Below are 20247 nucleotides of genomic sequence, written 5' to 3' on the forward strand. Positions count from 1 at the left end.
TGTTGCACTAGAGGAATATTTAAAGCCACCAGACAATAATCAGTGCTGTAAAGAGCCCATCAGTTATGTACTGTTGAACTGTATTTATAATACTCGTCCATTTTTCGTCATTTTCATAAAGCTCTGTGTTGTCTGTAATGTATGAGAACCTGATTTTCTCATAGTCTAACATACACATTTTAGCAAGAACCTACAATCTGAAGTAATCAATGATGATGATAATTACTCCATTAACATTCACAACAGATCTTGGGTAGTCGAGTGTAGTAACTGCAGCAGTTTTTGATAAGTTATTCTCTCATTTATTGGTAATCATTTTGGATTTATATGATTTCTGGTCACAACATACATCCGTCAAAATATTCTTACTTCTATAGCGCTTTGATTTTTTGTGAACGATAACTCAGCTGAACATATAATGTCATACTCATACACCATTATATATTACCGTACTACTAAAACATGCACTTATAGTTTAACAATCTGGGCAAACAGATAATTATCGTCATATCTGGGTCTAATTTACGATGCATACAAACAGTATGCTTTTTATAAGTTCCACATTATAAATATATATGATCTACAGCATCTAGTATTGAGAGAGGATTGTAAAATGAGTGTAAAATATGAGTTTGAGATTTTGGTTATTTGAAATTTGGCGGGGTTTGTTGATGGCAACGCCATCTGTCGGCAGGACTGGTAAACTTGATGTCAACAAAGTGAGCCTCCAGCTGATTGTGACGGTCAGGGCGAGCAAGATCGTGGCCACACTAATGATCACATAAACCAAAATGTGGGTGAAACCACAAGAAATCTTGGTGGCTGGAGGATTTTGGTAAGCTTCACTATTGATTAAATCTGTTAGATGAGAGAAAATGGCGGATAAGAACTGTATTTAGGCCACTGTTGTCCACCAGCGTCACCGAAGGTGGGAGGAGCCCCGACTGTGGTTCCTCACCAACCAGTAGTTAATACGCCTTTTAAGTCGTCTAATTCTATGGCGTCCTTGTTCTTATGCTAATTACCGGTGAATTATACTCAAGATGAGACCAGATATCGGGAGTTATAGAGAATATACAGCTATTGTTAGTAAATACAGTTACCTACGCCTAATTAATATTGTACACGTCATTGTTCACGTGCTTCCTGTGGTTGTTGTTGTTGTGAGTAAAGGTTGTTACTGAGGCTTGATCACCTGTGGTTATAGAGTAACTACACACTATGATAATGAAGGGTCCTGATCCTGACCATCACATTAGTATGATCATTATAAGCATTATATCGTATTAAAGAATTTAGCAATTAAGGGTCGTGATCCTAAGCATTATATCATTAGTATGGTAATTAGCGATCAGGATCCTGAGTATTATAATCTATTTGAGAGTATAATGATTAAGGATCATAAGCATTATAGTTCTCTAGAGTTGAATAAGGTGATAGTGGTGAGGGTTATGAATACCAAGGAAAATGTTAGTTTGACTTACGCTAATTTTGTATTTTCTGAATATGATGTACATTACTGAAAAAAAATCTACGTGCAGTTAAAAAGTTTGACAGTATTTCATAGCAAAGCATTTTATGAAATGAAAAAAATGAAGTAAGATTATGAAATACATTCCTACCTTTCCTCAGTATTAGCTGTAATACAACTAGTTAAACAAGTCCAACTGTAGTTTGATATTTCAGTATTAAGTCAGAATGGTAGTATAGGGTTTCCCTACACAGCTACTATTCATGCTCTGCAATCTTCCTTCGCAAAACTTCAAACTAATTAGGTTCTTTTTAAGCAAGTTAACGCTACTGTGCTTGGCAATTGAATTTTGGCAAATTTTCCAAAAATTATATCTTATAGTTTTTTATTCATTTTTCTTTTTTCCTCCTATAGGGATACGGAGGTAGCCAACACATACTTCTTCCTGCAGCAGCGAAAGGGATCTGGAAATGCAGCATCGCGAGGTCTGACAGGGTTGCTAGTGGGAACGCTTGACTCAGTGTTTGACACCAAGCCGCCTCCATATCGAATTTTACACCAGACACCTACCTCAGAATTATATTATAGTAAGAGTAATAAAAAACCAGAGCGAGCTTTTAGGTGGTGTGGGTAGATATGGTTCAACTTTAAACATTGTATAGTAATGAAATATGGGCCTTTGATTATTTCTTTAAAGTCCATCTAAAGTAAGATTAAAGTCAGGTATTATGAAGGAAGAGTTAATGATATTACAGAGTGGTCAGTGTTTACAAGGAGGAATACTAAAGTAACATGAACATACTAAGGAAATGGATGTGGATAGAATGCTGAAGATTATATTTCTAAGTGAGGTTAGTGGCAGAGAAATTGGGTAAGGTGAAATGACAGTATGAGGGAAACTAAAAGAGATGGGTGTCTTGACTGCAGAATCTATAAAAATCTACATGAATTATAGTGTGAGGAGAAGCAGGCACATAAACCTAAAGATCATGCTCTGTGATGGGAGAAGATATATAAAGTATTGATGTTAATTTGTGTAGGTAGATGAAAATCATAATGTAATTTTTCTGAATTTTGGTAAAATTTCATGAGGAGTACTCACAGACTTAATTTCATGATACCTTATATGTTTTAGTTGTAGCTGTGTCTCTGAAGAAGGATGAAATAGATGAGAACTGGGCTTGGTTAGAACGTAACCTAATGTCCATTTTGGCTACGTTTGACAAGGATGAAGATGTCACCGATTTTGTGCGGTGCAAAATTGAGTCTCTTGTTGCCAATTCCATCGTTGCAGATCCATATAGTACACCGGGTAATTATAGTTGGTGGTTGAATTATGAGTTGATAATGAAACTTGTAAATGATATTGGTGTTCTGGTACACAAGATTAACTTTAGATGAGACTTTTATTTATGTTAATCTCACTTATTATCATTTTTATTTCTCAGATCCAGATTCAGAAACATTCAAAGCAATCTCTTTCAAGTTCAAGAAGTTGTTCAATATGCCAGAAGGAGAAAAGCTTGTAAATTACTACTCCTGCAGGTTGGATATATCCCTCAGCATTCTTGTCCAATATTCTTATTAATTTTCTTAGCTTTTGTTAGTTATTTGCAAATGAATTGTATTGTTCAAAAATTTGATTTCTCATGCACATGGTATTTTAAAGTTTCAGTTGTATGACTGCTAATGAAAGAATTTTCAAATTTCACGTCTTCAGGGACTGTCTTGAGGCATTACAGTTGAACCTATAGGTGCCAGATGTGTAGGACTGATCCATAGCAAGAGTATTTTAGAGAAGATATCCATGAAGCATGTCACCCAGTAGCTGTGAAAATTTAAAGTATCAAATGTGTCCCCAGCGAATTTGGCATACTTGCCCTTTACCATCCTGTAGACTTCTTGTGACCTGGGTTTAAGCAAAGTCCTTGCAAATTCCTTTGGCAAGATATACAATTTTTGTATGGCTGAATGGAATGTAAGTTGACTAACCAATGAATGTACATGCATGAAAGTGGTAGCAATTTTTAGGGGGATAATTAAGACATAGTAACTTTGTGCAAAACTGAAACAAAATGCAATAGAAATTTTTGTCAAGAATGGACTAAGTGACATAAGAAGAGGCTTTTTAACTCGTACTAATAGCAACTACAAGGAAGGTCTAGGAATTTTGAAGAATGATTAGTGCTTTGAATGGGTAGTTGACTGCAGATTTGTTAGCTTTTAGTTATCATTTCAAAGATTGAGTGGGATTTAGTTTATTATGTCAGTAGTTGGTTTGTACCATGGTTTTTGGAGAGGACTTGAAACAGCATTCCAGAAAATAGACCCTGACAAGTTGCATATTTCCTGAATGAAGTGATTCTATGTGCCCTTAGTAACTGAATTATAATTTTTGTTAATTTGAGGTTACCCTTTTCATTTGATGTGACTGTGCATGTTATTTCGCTGATTTGTTAAGTAGAGGTAATTTGTTGAATAATTCCGTTATCCCAGCTCTAAACACATGTATTCAATGAAGAAATGCTTGACAGAAGTTCCTTACTAACACAAAAGGCTTATGACTAGTCTATTGCTACCCCTTTGCCTTCCTTGCAGTTACTGGCACAACCGTCTACCAAGACAGGGCTGGCTCTACTTAAGTGTCAACTACCTTTGCTTCTACTCCTTCCTCCTGGGTAAAGAAACTTGTGTCATTGTGCGGTGGAGAAATGTGACGCTGCTTGACTGTACCAATGCCCTCATCTTTCCGGACAGTATAAGAGTTTCAACCAGGGACCATGAGGTATTTTTTTTGTTACTTGGTTGAGAATAGCAATTTATATGCCATCAGTTTGTAAACAGGTTTTACAGAAATCTGGGCAACCTAATTTTGACTTGAGGAAGCAATCTTAAGAGACTTTGTCATACATTAAAGCCTCATGAAACTGGATGTTACTTAGCTAGGTTAGGACTTTGTAAGAATGGCTCCATAAACAGAATAGGCATTAGAAAGATTACCCAAACAGTGATTACCATAAATGAATATGCTGTTTTGTTGCTTAAGATGGAATACTTCTCGCAATTGTTCTGATGCATTTGTGCACAACCATTTTCCCCCTATTATATTGTACTAAATGGCCCCAAAATAAAAGCAATATCATTTAGTGTAACCAGAGCGTTCCTTTTTTTGCACAATAGAATTCTTCTACACGTGCTTTTCATTTTCCTGCAGTGTAATTTTGCAACACTCTTTTGCAATCAGGCACTTTTAGTAGCAGTTATTTATTATCATCATTGTCTGACTCTTGTGATATCAAGCATAATTGGTTTTTAAGATGAGAGTGAAATTAGGTATTGCTTATATGAGATAAATTTGCCAAAGCATGGATGCAATGTGGACAGAATCCAACTGACTAGCTTTTGCTTAGGGCCCTATAAGTTGCTATATACTGTATTCACAAAAAAATCCTAAGGAACTGCATAAGGTTGTTGGTGGCACCTTGGTCGATGAAATGGGTACCTGGCAAGGGTGTGTGATGTCCCCCTAGTTGTTTAGTTTGTTAATGGATAGGTTGGTTAGGGAGGTAAGTGCAAGAGTTTTGCAGAGAAGGGTGAGTATGCAGTCTGTTGGGAATGAGAGGGACTGGGAAGTGAGTCAGTTGTTGTTCGCCGATGATACAGCTCTGGTGGCTGATTCGAGTGAGAAACTTCATAAGTTGGTGACTGAATTTAGGAAAGTGTGTGAAAGGAGAAAGTCAAGAGTAAATGTGAGTAAGAGCAAGGTTATTAGATTCAGTAGGGTTGAGGGACAAGTAGATGGGGATTTAATTTTTAATGGAGAAAAATTGGAGGAAGTGAAGTGTTATAGATATCTAGGAGTGGACTTAGCAGCAAATGGAAACATGGAAGTGAGTCACAGTGTGAGAGAGGGGACGAAGGTTCATTGAGTGATAAAGAATGTGTGGAAGGAGAGAACATTATCTTGGAGAGCAAAAATGTGTGTTTGAGGGAACAGTAGTTCCAACAATGTTATATGGTTGCGAGGCATGAGCTGTAGATAGGGTTGTGCAGAGGAGGGTGGCTGTATTGGAAATGAAATGTTTAAGGACAATATGTGGTGTAAGGTAGTTTGATTGAGTAAATAATGAAAGGGTAAGAGAGATGTGTGGAAATAATATGTATAGGATTAAGCAATGTGAACATCTATGGAAAATAACAAGATTGCTTGAGTATGTGTCGTAGAGAAAAGCTAGTATGGTAGAGTGATATGCTGTTCTAGTAATGCCTAGAAGAGATGTTGCATGACTCCCTCTTTATTAAGTGGGAATCAGTAGATTTAAAGTTGAAAGAATTAAGAAATAGCTGATCTTTTCTGGGAAAACTGAAATTTAATTGAAATGGTTGGAGAATTTTCATGGCCACTTAAGTTTTGAAACATCAAATGTGGTACAGAATGATGGTTTTAAGTCATGGGCTGACTTCATATGAAAATAATACTTTGTAATAATGGGTTGATTTTTTTTTACAGCATTATTTTTCCATGTTGCTGAGGAAGAAGGAGACATATGAACTGATGGAGCAACTTGCTAATATGGCCATGAAACAGTAAGTGACTTGGTATAAAAGATTTTTTTTTAAGTTCTTATACTTATAGTTTTTTCTCTCATTTTTCAATTATAATGATCGACACTTTAATGCATGTAGGGCAACACTGTGCCATCATGATACATCCATACCTTTACTACATATTTGATGCTTGTGTGGCATCATAATAAATCACTATCTATCCCTCTTATTGGATGCCACTGTAGCATCAAAATGAAAATATTACAAGAAATTATTGCAAAAATATTACAATGCCAGATTTGGTATGAAAGATGATGTAGGGCTCATACGTTATATGGATGCTCAGATCGTGTACAGAGAAGCATCAGTTTTCTGCTGACCGTTGTTGTTACATGATCTTAGATATTTCACTTATTCTTGCAAAATTGTATGGTAACTACAGTATCATTATCTATATGTATTTTTTAGCTCAATTCTCTTCATTAGGCTTGTAGCTAATTTATGAACAAATAGTGATAATTACATGGATGGGCAGAGCTTACATAGGAGCCTCAGTTTCTTTCTGATTGTTGCAGGATGAACATAGCTGCTTCACTAATACTCGCAGAATCATGGTGAAGCTGTCATTATTTTTTCTGCTGTTTCATTTAATAGGATTACAAGTAATTCATGAAAATGATAATTCATATTATGTGGTTTACAAAAATAATGTACAATAGTATTAGAATCATTGCAATATCTTTTTACTTCATAGTTTTCTACACTAAGTCTTGACCTAACTCATATAATAATTCAGAAAATCATAAACATAAAAAGGGAAAATGGGTTTAATGTTTAACTGATTAGTCATATCCTTCTACTGATTTTGAGTGCTATCATTGATCTACATAGACAATATATATTCACAGTACACAGATTTTATGTGTGCAGCATGCAGATATGGAAAGATTTTGTTTCATGTGAATGTGTCTGAAAGGATCAATTTAAAAAGGATGGACAGGAAGATACTCTTTGGATAGGTCAGTTTTTGGAAGAAAGCTTGCATGTGTTCATTCTCATTAAAATGCTTTTCGTTCATTTCTTCCTGGGTTGTTTTAGTCGTTTATGACATTTAACATATATTGTAATACCATTAAAAGTACAAGTGAAAGCGCTGTGTGTTAACCTTGTATCACAATGTTTCAGGTTGATAAATGATGAAGAATTCTCAGAAGATAAAGACTTGCTAACCAAAGTCAGGTAAGCTAAAGAGCGCTAGTAGAATAAGAATATCACACAGTGATAGGTTATTTGATTGTTATTGATTTTTTTCAGTAAAATGCTAAATAGAGGTTTAGAATAATGATAAACTGCAGTATTCATAATCCATGGGAATAATGCAGAGAGATGTTATGGGGCACAAACATTCAACTAATCAGCAGGTGTAATATGTGCTCCAGAAGCCCTCATCGAGTGTTTTGAGTATTGCCAATAAGTGTTTTATAAATGTGATGGTACGATCATGATCAGCAACCAAAACATCTGCATGCATCTCTTACAGTAAGGTTGGGAAGGAAACAAAACATAATACAGATTGTTATATGAATACAACACAAATATTTTTTGCTTGGTGTTGCAAGCATTAATGTTAGGTTTATAGCAGTTGATGATGATTAATTACCAAAATGATAAAAGATCATGTATGCTCAGCACTATGAAATGAAAACCATAATACTATACAGTGTATCTTTTCACTCTCAAGCTGAATTATGAAGGTAAACATCATCGCGATGATGATTTTATCTATTACAGCAAGAAAGTGCCCAAGAAGCCATCTTTCCTGAAGCGTGATCTGGATGCCAGAGCCCATTCAGACATGTACCGCAGCAAATTTAGGTATATTCTTTACAGTTATTTTCGTCTTTTCCATAGACTTTTGTTTTCATCTTAATAGTGAGGTAGCATAGCAAGATTAAGTTGTTCTCAGTTGCCTTTTATGACATGCAGGAATTATATGAGGGATGTTGTTTTACCTCTGCCCCCATTAGTAAAAACTCGTAATGATTCTACTTAATTATTTATTAATTCTTTCTTGGCATTGCAACAAACTGTTGTTCTTTGTCTCTTCTTTTAGATGTGCTTGTATAAACATATTTCTGTACATCCTTAAGACACCATTAATTATTTTATGAATCACTTTTTTCTACTTATTACCCATATATCTCTTCTCAGATTACCCCTGAGTGAGAAGCTGGATGGTTCAACAACCTGTTCTATGTGGGCCCCATACAAAAAGGCTTATATTAGTGGCACACTTTTCATCTCTCTCAACTATATCTGTTTTGACAGCAAGGTAATAGTTGTTTTTTACTGTTAATCGATTGACCTTTATATTCAGTAACTTGAGGTGTCAGCTAAGAACCCGTATTGTAGTTGTTACTGTCTCTCCTCTTTTATGAGAATACAAGCAAATTCTCATGTATCACAATATTCAGCATTGCTTCCAACTCCATAAACCAGTAATGCATTCCCAGTACTGATCTTTTATAGCAAAAGTGTTGAAATGAAGATAAGTTTCCATGGTAAGAGGGGTTTTACATTTCATCTCCCTCTGTCAGACTTGGTATTCCCAATTTTGGACATTTTAGAAAAGTAAAAGCATCCAAAAGATGTACATTTAATGCATATAAAACCATTTAGACATTATGTAGATAAATGATACTCATCAGCACAAACTCTAGTTTTTAGCATTAGTTGATGATATACAATGAGTGTCGAGCACTAAAGGGTGGTGGTGGGTGATTGGCTGGTAATGATAACATCACATTGAGCAGAAAAGCTGATTCCTCTGTTGGTCTTTTAATGTTGTCAGTGTTCCTCTTGATTAACTCTTTGCTGAACATGAGCACTTGTCAGAGTGATTGTTTTTAAAAAAAAAAAAAAAATTTCTTGAACACTGTATATACAAAAAACTGTATGCTGGGAACCATACAGCTGGGGATAATCTTCATTCATGTTGAAACAAAGTATTTCTTTAATCCCAAGTTCATGTTTAACTTGGAAGTTATAAAGAAGATTTGAATTGAGAGATCTTTAAAAGAAAGAATTTAGACTTAAGCTGAAAAAAGTTTATTATGTTTAGAGGTTGAACTTTTCCTAAAGCATTTATTTCCATTTAGATTACCAACCTTGTAAGTGTTGTGTGTCCACTACGAGATGTTCAGAGTGTGGAGCGTGTTGACAGTGTTAAGGGCAACATTATGGTGAAGAATGCTCTTTTCATCTGCACTACACAGGCAAGCTCTTCGAACACACTCCTCTTCATTGATGTAGGGGATCGGGATTTTGTCATCAATAAGCTATCAGAGATGTTAGGGAAGAGTATACCCACAAAGAAGTAAGTGCACATTTATTATTACCATTAGAAATATTTATGATGAATTATGGCTTTTATTTTCCAACTTTATCGCTTATTTACAGTGAAAGACTCAAAAAAAAACTGTTTATGACTTAGGCAGGATTTGCAGAGAAATGGCCAGTTAAGTATAATAAGCTTAGAAATATGCCTTGGAGAGTTAAGAGAGGAAAAAGGGACTAAGGTAGTTTAAAAAAGACGTAGGTTAGGAAATATAAGACAACAGTTAAGCTCAGTGGGAATAGTAGTAGGAAGGTTGAATTTGAAAGTAGAGTCACAGAAGCAACAAAAATCAGAGGTGCTCATAAAGCTCTGGTGTTTAGGAAAAAATTTTAGGAAGAGTGTGCAAGAAGCTTGCATAAAGGGTCCAAGTTAATTTAGGAAGAGTAGAAATGGACATTATGTATAGTATAGTTCAAAATAGGAAAAAGGACAGAGTGAAGATGTGAGAAGGATATCTGGTGTTAAAAGCTCATGGATAGAATTCTTTTAGTATGTCAATCCCATGTAGAACCTGTGGCAAATGCATTAGTCAAGAAAATTATTAGTGCTACAAAAGAAAGTACATAAAGGATATATAGACTGAAGATACAGTAGAAATAATGAGATACTATAGAAACATTCTGAATACGGAGGTAGTATGAATGCTGGTGGTGGTGTCACATGAAGAATCATTTTAGTGTGCAAAGTGACAGTATGAAGGTTGTGCATGAGTGATTTTAAGGGTTGTATGTACCGAATCCATCCAATGGCATTAACAGTGGAGTTGATTAAGGTAGACAGACAACCAGCCAACCACCATCCCCCAGGCTAAAAAAAAAAAGATTTACCCCACCTCATACTTCATCAACCTTTACTCTCAGGTACACCTTCCCCCAATAGACACAACATTGACAAATCACATTTTCACTGTCATGCAACCACCATCCCCAGCAACTTTTGCACAGAAGACACTGAGCACCTACACTGCAGTGACCCTGAACTAACCCCACTAACACATATCACATCACTTCTTGACCTTTAATCCCTTTGTCTAGTTTTCTGGGCACTATTGGTGCCCTATAGACGAAGGTTCTGGTAGGAAGTTATAGCACGATAGTAGATATACGTAGAGAAGTTAATGATTCATGTTTGAGACGGTTATTAGTATGCACATAGGAAAACCATAGGTTAGATGATGAGGGTATTGTTAACCAAGAAGGGGATGTTATATAGATTAATAGATATTTGGTAAAATATTGGAATTATGCCAAGCATAAGGGAAGATCAAAGGTGAGGCTGAAGAATGATAGAGGGATACTTTGGCAGGAAACATGATGCTGTTGATAGATAGGCATAGATTATAAGGTATTTGGCTCTCACAGATATTTAGAGATGACTTAGAATTGATCACCCTGCCATAAATAGAAGAAAGTTTGAATGATACAAAAATTGATTTTGATAGAATTATTATTCAGTTTGCTTTGTGAAAAAGTACTTCTACTCTGGAGGTGAAGTACCCTTCCTAACCATAAGTAGATAAGTATCAGGAAAATTGTCTCGCCATCAGCACTCTCCCAGACAACATGGTCCTTGGTAATGCCAGGTATGGCAGCCGCTCCAACTCTGTCTGCGATGATAAGAGTGAAGACATCAGCCTCAGTAGCTTAAGTAAGTTCATGCTTAATTTCTTAATGCATGTCACCTTAAAGTTTCTGGATGAATGATGCCTATAGGATAAGGAACTCTTAAATACATATTTTACCATTGCTTAATGATACTTAATTGATCAACTTTCTTAGGCAAGTTACCACTTTTGGAAATGGAAAATGCTGAGAACAGGGTCGAGAAATGACGTGTTTAAGATCTGAATTGAAATGGGAAGGTTTTGGTAGGCATGAGCATTAGGTAGAAGCATTAGATAGAAGTAACAGGCAGGAACATTAGGCAGGAGCACCAGGTAGAAGTAGTCACTGAAACATTAGGTATGAGCCTGTGCAAACACTATGCTAGAATTGCCCTATGCCAGTGACCTGTTAAGGGTGAGGCACTAAAGGCGAAGAGGTAGCACTGGAGTTTGGACACTAGCTATGGAGACTGTTGCTGTGGCCACCCCCTTGAGGAAGTTCCATTTGGGAATAGGTGTCAGAGATACGGATAGATAGAGAGGTAGATAAAAGGATAAGGGTTATTTTAGTGAACTTTCCAGAGATTATGTTATTATAAGGATATTCAGAATGGGTTCTCATGAGTGTAACAGGGAAAAGCTTCTATAGAATGTAGATAGATGAATAGACCACTGGAATGCTTCTTTAGTATATAATTGCATTGTAGCATAATTTGTCCCTGTATGCATATCCTAGCCAGTAAAAGCATTTATCATTTTTCTTTAAACTGCAAAAAAATATCAAATATTTTAAACACAATTCATTCTTTTCAGGTATAGGCAGTGCATCAGACAACACCTGGTCACTTGCTACAGAAACTCCAGAAGCTGAAACCACAACAGTGCCCTTAAGAGCCCTCTGCACTGGGCTTGAGGAGGATGTGGAAGTTAGTGTTAATGTTAGAAGACTTTCCCAGTGTACAGCAGGATGATGTGCAAGACTTCATTAATGTCATCATCTCTTTTTCTGTCTTCATTTGGAACCTCCTTTCATGCTAATATTCCCATACTTCATAATATCTTCCTTAGGGCTAATGAAATTAGCAGAATTTTAGGTGTTGGAAAAATTAGGAGCCATTTTGACAGCCACAACAATTTGAAACTAGTAAAGTCATAAACATGTAGACCTTTGCTCAAAACTGAGGCTGCCACTTAAATGAGGGTGTACCAAGCAACCCCAGTGGTTGATCCTCCAACTTGACTCTCTATGCTTAGGGATTTATTTTTTTTCAGATAACATGTTCAGAAATGCTATGTATGGTCTCTTGGTATGTTCAAATATGATATTTGGCTATCATTATCACCCTCATCATTTTCATCTGATACCCTCAAAATCTTGTTTATTTAACCCCTCTACTGCAGCAGATATTTCCATTCATGTGTGCAATTATCATAGCATTTTAAGAACATAGTTTTGACACAGGGAATCATAAGAGCCAGTCTCCATGTGGATCATATGATGGATGGAGCAGTAAAGGGTTTAAACTGCATGGTAGCTTAAATGAGCACACACTACATGTATCTGTCTTACATCTTTTTGGGTAACTGAGCTTTGAGGATTTTTTCCTGATTTAATCAGAATATTGGCTTTTGTATGATGGTGCTGCTGACATATAAAGCTTAATTACCATGTCAGAGAACAAAACAAATTTAGAGAGTGGTGGGAAATGTAAAACATTGTTTGACTCGGTGACAGTGCCGAAGGTATTGAATCTTCCTCAAATATCATTAAGATGACTTGCAATGATCTCTTAATATGTTCTGTTACGATAATTGGCTACTTTAGCTGTCCTCGTCAATTTATCCCTACTGTCAGGAGTGCAGCTTGAATCCTCCCATCCTCTTGAGGAACTGGACTTCAAACTCCACTTGAGCACAAATATGAATTCAAAGAATGTTGGAAAAGATAAAGCCATAGGTGATAGCTTTCTCACCAACAACGTTTCATGTGGTGATAACACAAAAAAGGGTCAATAATCCAAGATGAGGCTGATTACATCTTTTGTTCAGGCAAACCCAAAGCAAAAAAATTCTCCGCTGGATGTTTTGAATTTACAGATGAATCTTTAAATTCCAAGTGAAATAGGTAACCAGAAAGATTGTTATACAAGGCTTCTTTGGACATGTCCAATATTCAAGTGAATAATCTAGTTAGAAATTATTTACAAGTGTTGTTTGCTTATTGTTAGTAAATATGAATGCAAGAATTCTATGTGTACTGTTAATTGATGTAGATTGTTTGTTTTGCTGAATATTTTTGTCTGACAGGTCCAAGAACATTTTCAAAGTCTATTTCTCATAGCTGTGCTTTGTAACCAGGAAGAAGAACATGAACAAAGAAAAGAATTCCTTTGGGAGCGACATTGGAGTGAGTATGGACGAGGAGTCACCATGTACCGTACAATAGAAACTCTTCGTTTAGTCTTAGAAGGACTGCCAGATACTGTCAGGAGAGAAGTGTGGATGATATTTTCAGGTTAGTATATGATAAGACAATGACTTGTTTGCTAACGTCTTACATTTTGCGTTTTGCAGTGCAATTTGTCGCAGTAGTTCTTTTTTGAACAAAATGATCATATGCCTTCCCAAGATTGCACAAAATATGGAGGAACCACTTTATATGGATATTTGTTGTTGCATTAAAGCTTTAGATTATGAAATTTGATTTTTTATACAAATGAGCAGATTTTAAGTAGAACATTAAATGATGCTTTTGCACTCCAAGAATAATGGTTTTTGAAAAATGTTATATATGCTTCCAAGCTCCCTTAAATCTTCTATTGTCACATTTCATTGTCATCAAAGTAGGTACCAGAACTTTGTAAATGGCTCCATTGTCAGAGGAACCCTTTAATGCTTCAGTACTAAAAAAAGCGTATCACCTTTCTAATGAATTGAATAAAGTGTTTATTATCAAAGCTAATTCAGGAAAGAAAACCTTACAAACACTTTGATTTATTCCTAAACTTTTCTTATTTAGCAGAGAACTTTTTTAGTTTATATCTGCATTTAGTAGCATTATTTTCATTATTCAAGCATGTAAAAATCATACTGGGTTGCTCCTCTTCTCATCCAAGTAGTGTTACAAAAGAGGAAAGTGTTTGACTGCCATTTCCCTGAAATTTTACATTTAGTAAGGCATTTTTTATCATATTTTCTTATCATTCTTTTCATGTTTTCTTAAGTATTGATTTTTTATAGGTGTATATTGTTTAGCTTGTACTTGTTACTCAGATATTTCTATTTCTGATACTTTTTGGTTTCAGATTTCCATACTTTTAGCTTTCCATTTCCCCTTGCTTACATGTTGCTATGGCATCTCTTATGAGTGTACACTTTTCTTTGTCAGCAGTGGAATTATTGCTTCATTGCTGTAACTGCAAATCTAGCATGCATTTTTATTTTCATAACATTTGTAGAATGTTGTTGGATTGTGACAGTTGAAGGTGTGAAGATGGTTAGCCAAGATTTCGAGGAAGATCTGCTTTAAGCGCAGAAGAGGTGTAAAGCTGTAGATAGATGGATTGCCATAGGTGTTAAGTAACAAAATAGTTGTGATATGTAGTTGTTACTTGTATGTAAGTAGAGAAATGATTGTAAGGACTGCATGTTTTGTAACGTAAACAGTATACATTGTTGTACTTGTTCAATCAGCACAACAAACTGTATTTAAATGATTTAGTAAGAAGTATCCTCTGACAGGTGCCATAAATGATCAAGCCATAAACCCTGGCTACTATGAGCAAGCAGTCATTGCTGGATTAAAACGTGGAGGTCCTGCAAATGATGAGATTGAGAGAGATTTACATCGGTCCCTCCCAGAACATCCTGCGTTCCAAAGTGAGATGGGAATATCAGCTCTGAGACGTGTTCTCTGTGCTTATGCTTGGAGGAACCCTGCCATTGGTTAGTCACAGGTTTTTATTTAGTGTTTTGAAGTTTATCCAGGAATAGTGGGTGGCATGCTGTGTACATTTTCTGTCTTAAAATGATCGCCCTTCCATAAGAAATGGATGCTCTGGAAACTTTCTAAATTATTTAATTTTTTATTATCTGGAGATATATGGGTGGCATGCTGTGTACATTTTCTGTCTTAAAATGATCGCCCTTCCATAAGAAATGGATGCTCTGGAAACTTTCTAAATTATTTCATTTTTTATTATCTGGAAATATATGTTGGATAATACAGATAGATACTGATTACCATTGAGCTTGCAAGTCAGTTTCACTCTTGATGAGCTGGCTAGACTTGTAAATGTTTGAGTTGCTAGCCCAAAACAGAAATTTGGCTTAAAACTAATAGTTTAGCCTTTTCTTTTATCCATTCTCATTGCATAGGCAGTTATTTGTTTCACAATCAGCCAAAATTATACAACTAAGTCTAATTGCATAGCTCAGATTAATAATCACATACATTCATTACTTTGGCTACTTTCTCTGTTCCTTCATTTTGAAAGTAATACAGGAAGAGAGGACTTTCAGCCACCCGCTCCCACCCCTCTTAGTTGCCTCCTACAAGATTCAGGGAATATGTAGGCAATGCTCATTCTCCCACATCCCGTGTCACATGCACACCTATCACCCTCCCACATGTTCAGACAGTGATCACTCAAAATGAAAAGTGTTTTCATTCCATCCTTCCATCTCTAATGTGGTCTCTCCTTCTCCTTGTTCCCTCTACTTCTAACACGTATCAACCTCTCCTCAGTCATTCTTTCCTTAGTCCAAACCATTTCTGCACATTGACATAAGCTCTCTTTCACATTCTTTATTACCACACCTCTCTCTTACACTTTTATTACTTATTTGATCAGTCCATCTCACACCACATATTGTTCTCAAATATATTTCCAATCATCCACACTGCTCTGCACATCCTCATCCATAGCTCATTGCCTAGCATCCATATAACATTGTTGAAACCACTATACCCTCAGACATACCCATTTTTGCCATCCCACCTAATGACCTCTCTTTCCACACATTCTTTAATGATCCCAGACCCTTTATGCCCTCATCCACCCTATGACTTGCTTCTGTGTCCATGGTTCCATTTGCCACCATGTCCACTCTCTAATTTCTCTCCATTAATACTTGCACCCTATCTAACCCTATCCACCCCTACCTTGAATGCAATAACCTTGCTTTTATCCAGTTTCCCCTAAACTTCCTCCACTCATACACTCTTCCAAACTTAATCGCGAGCTTCTGTAGTTTCTCCCTTGAATCTGCCATCAACAAACAACTACTGACTCAGTTCCCAGGCCTCCTCATCCCCTGCAGATTGTATATTTACCCATCTTTCCAAGACTTGTCTTTACCTCTCTCACCATCCCATCCATAAACAAATTAAACGATGATGGTGACGTCACACATCCATACTGCAGACTTTGCTTTACTCTCCACTTTTCCTACTCGTACACATGCTTTACACCCTTGATATATATGAAATGATATAGTTGATAATTGGATAGATCATTTATGAATGTTTAATTCAGTTGTGTTAAGTTCATGTATTGTGATTCTTCTCCCATTAGGTTATTGCCAAGCCATGAACATTGTAGCATCAGTTCTCCTCGTATATTGTAATGAGGAGGAATCCTTCTGGCTCCTGGCAGCTTTGAGTGAAAGACTTCTCCCTGACTACTACAACACTAGAATTGTTGGAGCGCTTGTGGATCAGGGTGTACTAGAAGACCTTATTTTGGATCATATGCCTGGTCTACACACCAAACTGTCAGAGTTGGGCATCATCTCCCTCATCTCCTTGTCGTGGTTCCTCACTCTATTTCTCAGGTAAGTCTTATTTTTAAGGCTTATATCTCTTTCAATGTCTGTTCCATATCTTCACACACATTTGAATTGATTACTGATTATCATATCTATCTTGATTTCTCATCGGATTTAGGTGTGGATTTTATCCCATCCCTGTCCTTCCCTTCACTGTTTTGGGTAGGCATCTTCTTTCTCATTTTTTTCCCATTTCCTCTCATTCTAAGATAAACATTGGCTCTCATTATATTTTCATGGTTTCTTATACACTTTTTAATCAACCATAAACTTGTCTGTTTCTTGTGTCTTCAGGATTCGCTGTCTCAGCAAAAATCTAGACTATCCCAGTCGTTTTCCTTATAAATTCCCCATTATTACAATTCTCCCATCTCTAAGGAGTGCATTCCATGCTTCTGCCCACACAGTCCTGATTGTATGCACATTGTCCCCAGGATAATAGATTCATTGGAAAACTCAGTGGGGGTTTCTTTGCTAATTGACTCAGATAATTGGTACTTCATCATGTGTAAGCTTTATTTACAGAAGTGATTCACTACACATTTTTTTCATGATGGAAGTGAGAAAAGACAGACTTTAGGAGAATTTAGCAACCTAACCTAATTTTTTCCATTTATGTACTGATGCTGATTTGCACAGATTCACTGTGCACTTATTTTTCCAAGAAATCCTTTCACAATACTGGGAGAAGACATATAGCTTTTACATTTGTGTTTACCAGTTTACTTTGAGTTCAAGAAATTTTTCATACAGCTTTAATTGATTTACTGATTTTGAGAATTATTAATATATCTCGATTTTTTCCTTACAGTGTGATGACATTTGAAGCTGCAGTGCATGTTGTAGATTGTTTCTTCTATGATGGTGCTCGGGTAGTGTTTATGGTTGCATTAGCTATACTTGATGCCAACAAGGAAACATTAGAAAGTAAGTTAACAGTCATTCCCCCTCATGATTTTAATAATGGAAAAGATTTTAGGGATCAAAGTTTGATTGATGTAAAACGAATTTTATAGATGGAAATTTCATTAGTATAATTAAAGTGTATTTACAAATTTTTCAGGATTGTAAGATAATAGATTGAGTATTAAGGAAGATTTTAAGATAATAGATTGAGTGTTAAGGAGAAATATACATTCTGTGGACTTAATGGAGAGAATGGCTTTTCTAGCTTAAAGTTTAGGAAAGAGATCCTCAGCCTCAAAGTCTTGTTTCTGTTTTCTTATTAGATTGTGGTGATGAGGGGGAAGCCATGATGGTTCTTGCTGACTATCTTGCATCCATAACTACCCCCAAGTGTCGTTACGGCAAACGTAAGTCGAGCATCTGTGAAGACAAGCAGTCAGAATCTCCTGAGGTGAGGATATCAAATGCTTTGAGAAAACATGTTAACATACACCATGTATTGTTGGGATAGGGACATCCAAAATAGGGATACCATGTATATGAAAAGTGCAACGTAGGGATATCTTATTTAAGTAAAAAGGACTGAGTAGGTCTTGTTGATAAATGAAGAAGACTGTAAAGTATTGATATTGTGGCTTGATACAGGTTTCTTTTTATCAGTTTCTTAACCCTTTCATTAAGAGGAATCACACTTATGACAAGAAGTAGTGTGCTGTGGTGAGCCACGAATGTGGCTTAACACAACACACTATTCTAAACCTCCATGTCCTCATTTAGATTCCAAGCTGATGTGATGTTCCACATCTTATCCATAGATGTGACCTGTAACCTAGGGATGCAACTAGAAATATTCATTACAGTCACCCATAAACCATCAAAGAAAGTTTAACTGCATCATCGTTGCAGGAAGCTAGATATATGCAACAACCATTATACTCATTTAAATAAAATCTCGTGTTATTGTTTATGTTTTGAGTGAAAACTAAATTATTTTTCATTTATTTATGTATAGTGTATGTGTATGTGTATAAAATCTAAAAAAAAATACATAGATGTAAAAGTATGCAAATGATACATATGGGATATGTGGAATCACACCTGGTAAAAAACAAAAATTATGTACTCTAGGTGTATGTGGAATGGCATCATGCTTAGAGGAAAACATATTCCTCATATATGAGAATCTTTGCCACCATTCAGGACCTACCCTGTCCATACAATACACCCTCCCACATCAATATAAAAGAAAGTATACTTCTTTTTTGGTTTTTCATTGATATATGATATAGAGATATTCTGTCAGGGAAAGAAATTTATTAGAATTTTAATTGTTTTGTGTACAAGACAACTACTCAGAGAGAATGCACAAGAAAAAGAAATAATGGTTCCTAGGTCAAATTTACTGAAATTCTGTTATCTGTTTAGTTACTCTGATGTATATGGGGAACAGCATTTAGATAGTGAATGTATAGTCAAGTATCAAAAGTCTTCAGTATGAATTCATACAAACACTTAGTTAGATATTTGAATAGATAAGAAAAACATGATTGCTATAGAGTGTGCAAATGAGGCCGCCTCTTGTTTGCTCCTGTTGCTACCTTGCTAAGGTAAAAAGGCTGTTTATCAAGATTAAGATGCCAGTTAGCCTGTTATACCTGTGACTGAACAGGCCTGTTGAAGATAACCTATCCCTTGACCATGGGTCTTTGTTACCTTTATACTTTATCCCGTTTGTGCAGTTGTGGTCTATGTTGAACCTCCTCCAAACACTTTGTAGACTTTTCCTTATTGACATTCTTTCCACTCATATGATACCTCTCTTTTGCCATTCTCTTCTCTCTACTTTTACCATACCCACATTCTTCTTGTGTACCTCTTATGGTTCCCTTATCCCTTTTTTCTTTTTCGTTGTATCCCCCTTACATCCATGCCATTATTGTACAGTATAATGATATTTGATTTTTTTTACTATGGTTTGATTGTGGATAGAACAAGGGATGTGCATATATTTTAATTATTTAACTTGTCATAACAGAATCTAGTACACTCTTGAGGGCACCTCCCTAATGGATGCAATAGTGATGAGAAAATCAGCTAGTTATATATTGAATGTCAAAGAAAAGAACTATTTCAGGACTGCTCTTGTTGACATTTTATTAGCAAAAGACCATTTGCCACGTATAGAGAATGGGAGTGCAAGTAAAATCTCCTTATTCTCTTGTTACGTACCACCTGAAAAGTCAGTCTCATTTAATTCCTGGAAGCATTTCCAAGAGAAAAGTTAAGGAGCTACCTTCTTTTACACTGATGTTTTTCCTTGGCGGCCATAGGTAGACCACAACACCACTTAGTTGACTGTGTTACATGGTCATGCTAAAATACTATCATTATTTACCTGTTTCCTCAGTAACTATTGTTTTTCCTTACCTCTTCCAGTTTGGTGCTTCTTGCTTTTCCTTGCCTCTTCCAGTTTGGTGCTTCTTGCTTTTCCTT

At 36.0% G+C, this 20247-nt stretch overlaps 1 protein-coding gene across 2 annotated transcripts in view; it reads left to right on the forward strand.

Moving 5' to 3' along the window:
- Window positions 1–695: 695 nt before the first annotated feature.
- The window catches only part of Tbc1d8-9 (TBC1 domain family member 8/9), a 35209-nt gene continuing 15657 nt past the window's right edge, over window positions 696–20247 (forward strand). For both annotated transcript variants that reach the window (XM_071687982.1, XM_071687983.1), the window contains exons 1-17: window positions 696–835; window positions 1886–2058; window positions 2607–2783; window positions 2920–3016; window positions 4070–4256; window positions 5982–6058; window positions 7205–7258; window positions 7811–7894; window positions 8231–8351; window positions 9178–9395; window positions 10963–11063; window positions 11833–11945; window positions 13378–13534; window positions 14761–14964; window positions 16596–16854; window positions 17660–17775; window positions 18078–18205. In XM_071687982.1, the coding sequence (XP_071544083.1) occupies window positions 792–835; window positions 1886–2058; window positions 2607–2783; window positions 2920–3016; window positions 4070–4256; window positions 5982–6058; window positions 7205–7258; window positions 7811–7894; window positions 8231–8351; window positions 9178–9395; window positions 10963–11063; window positions 11833–11945; window positions 13378–13534; window positions 14761–14964; window positions 16596–16854; window positions 17660–17775; window positions 18078–18205 (2310 nt within the window). In that variant the 5' untranslated portion in view covers window positions 696–791. The remainder of the gene's footprint in view (window positions 836–1885; window positions 2059–2606; window positions 2784–2919; window positions 3017–4069; window positions 4257–5981; window positions 6059–7204; window positions 7259–7810; window positions 7895–8230; window positions 8352–9177; window positions 9396–10962; window positions 11064–11832; window positions 11946–13377; window positions 13535–14760; window positions 14965–16595; window positions 16855–17659; window positions 17776–18077; window positions 18206–20247) is intronic.

Source organism: Panulirus ornatus, chromosome 45 (assembly GCF_036320965.1).
Source record: "Panulirus ornatus isolate Po-2019 chromosome 45, ASM3632096v1, whole genome shotgun sequence".
NCBI classification, from domain to species: Eukaryota; Metazoa; Arthropoda; class Malacostraca; order Decapoda; family Palinuridae; genus Panulirus; species Panulirus ornatus.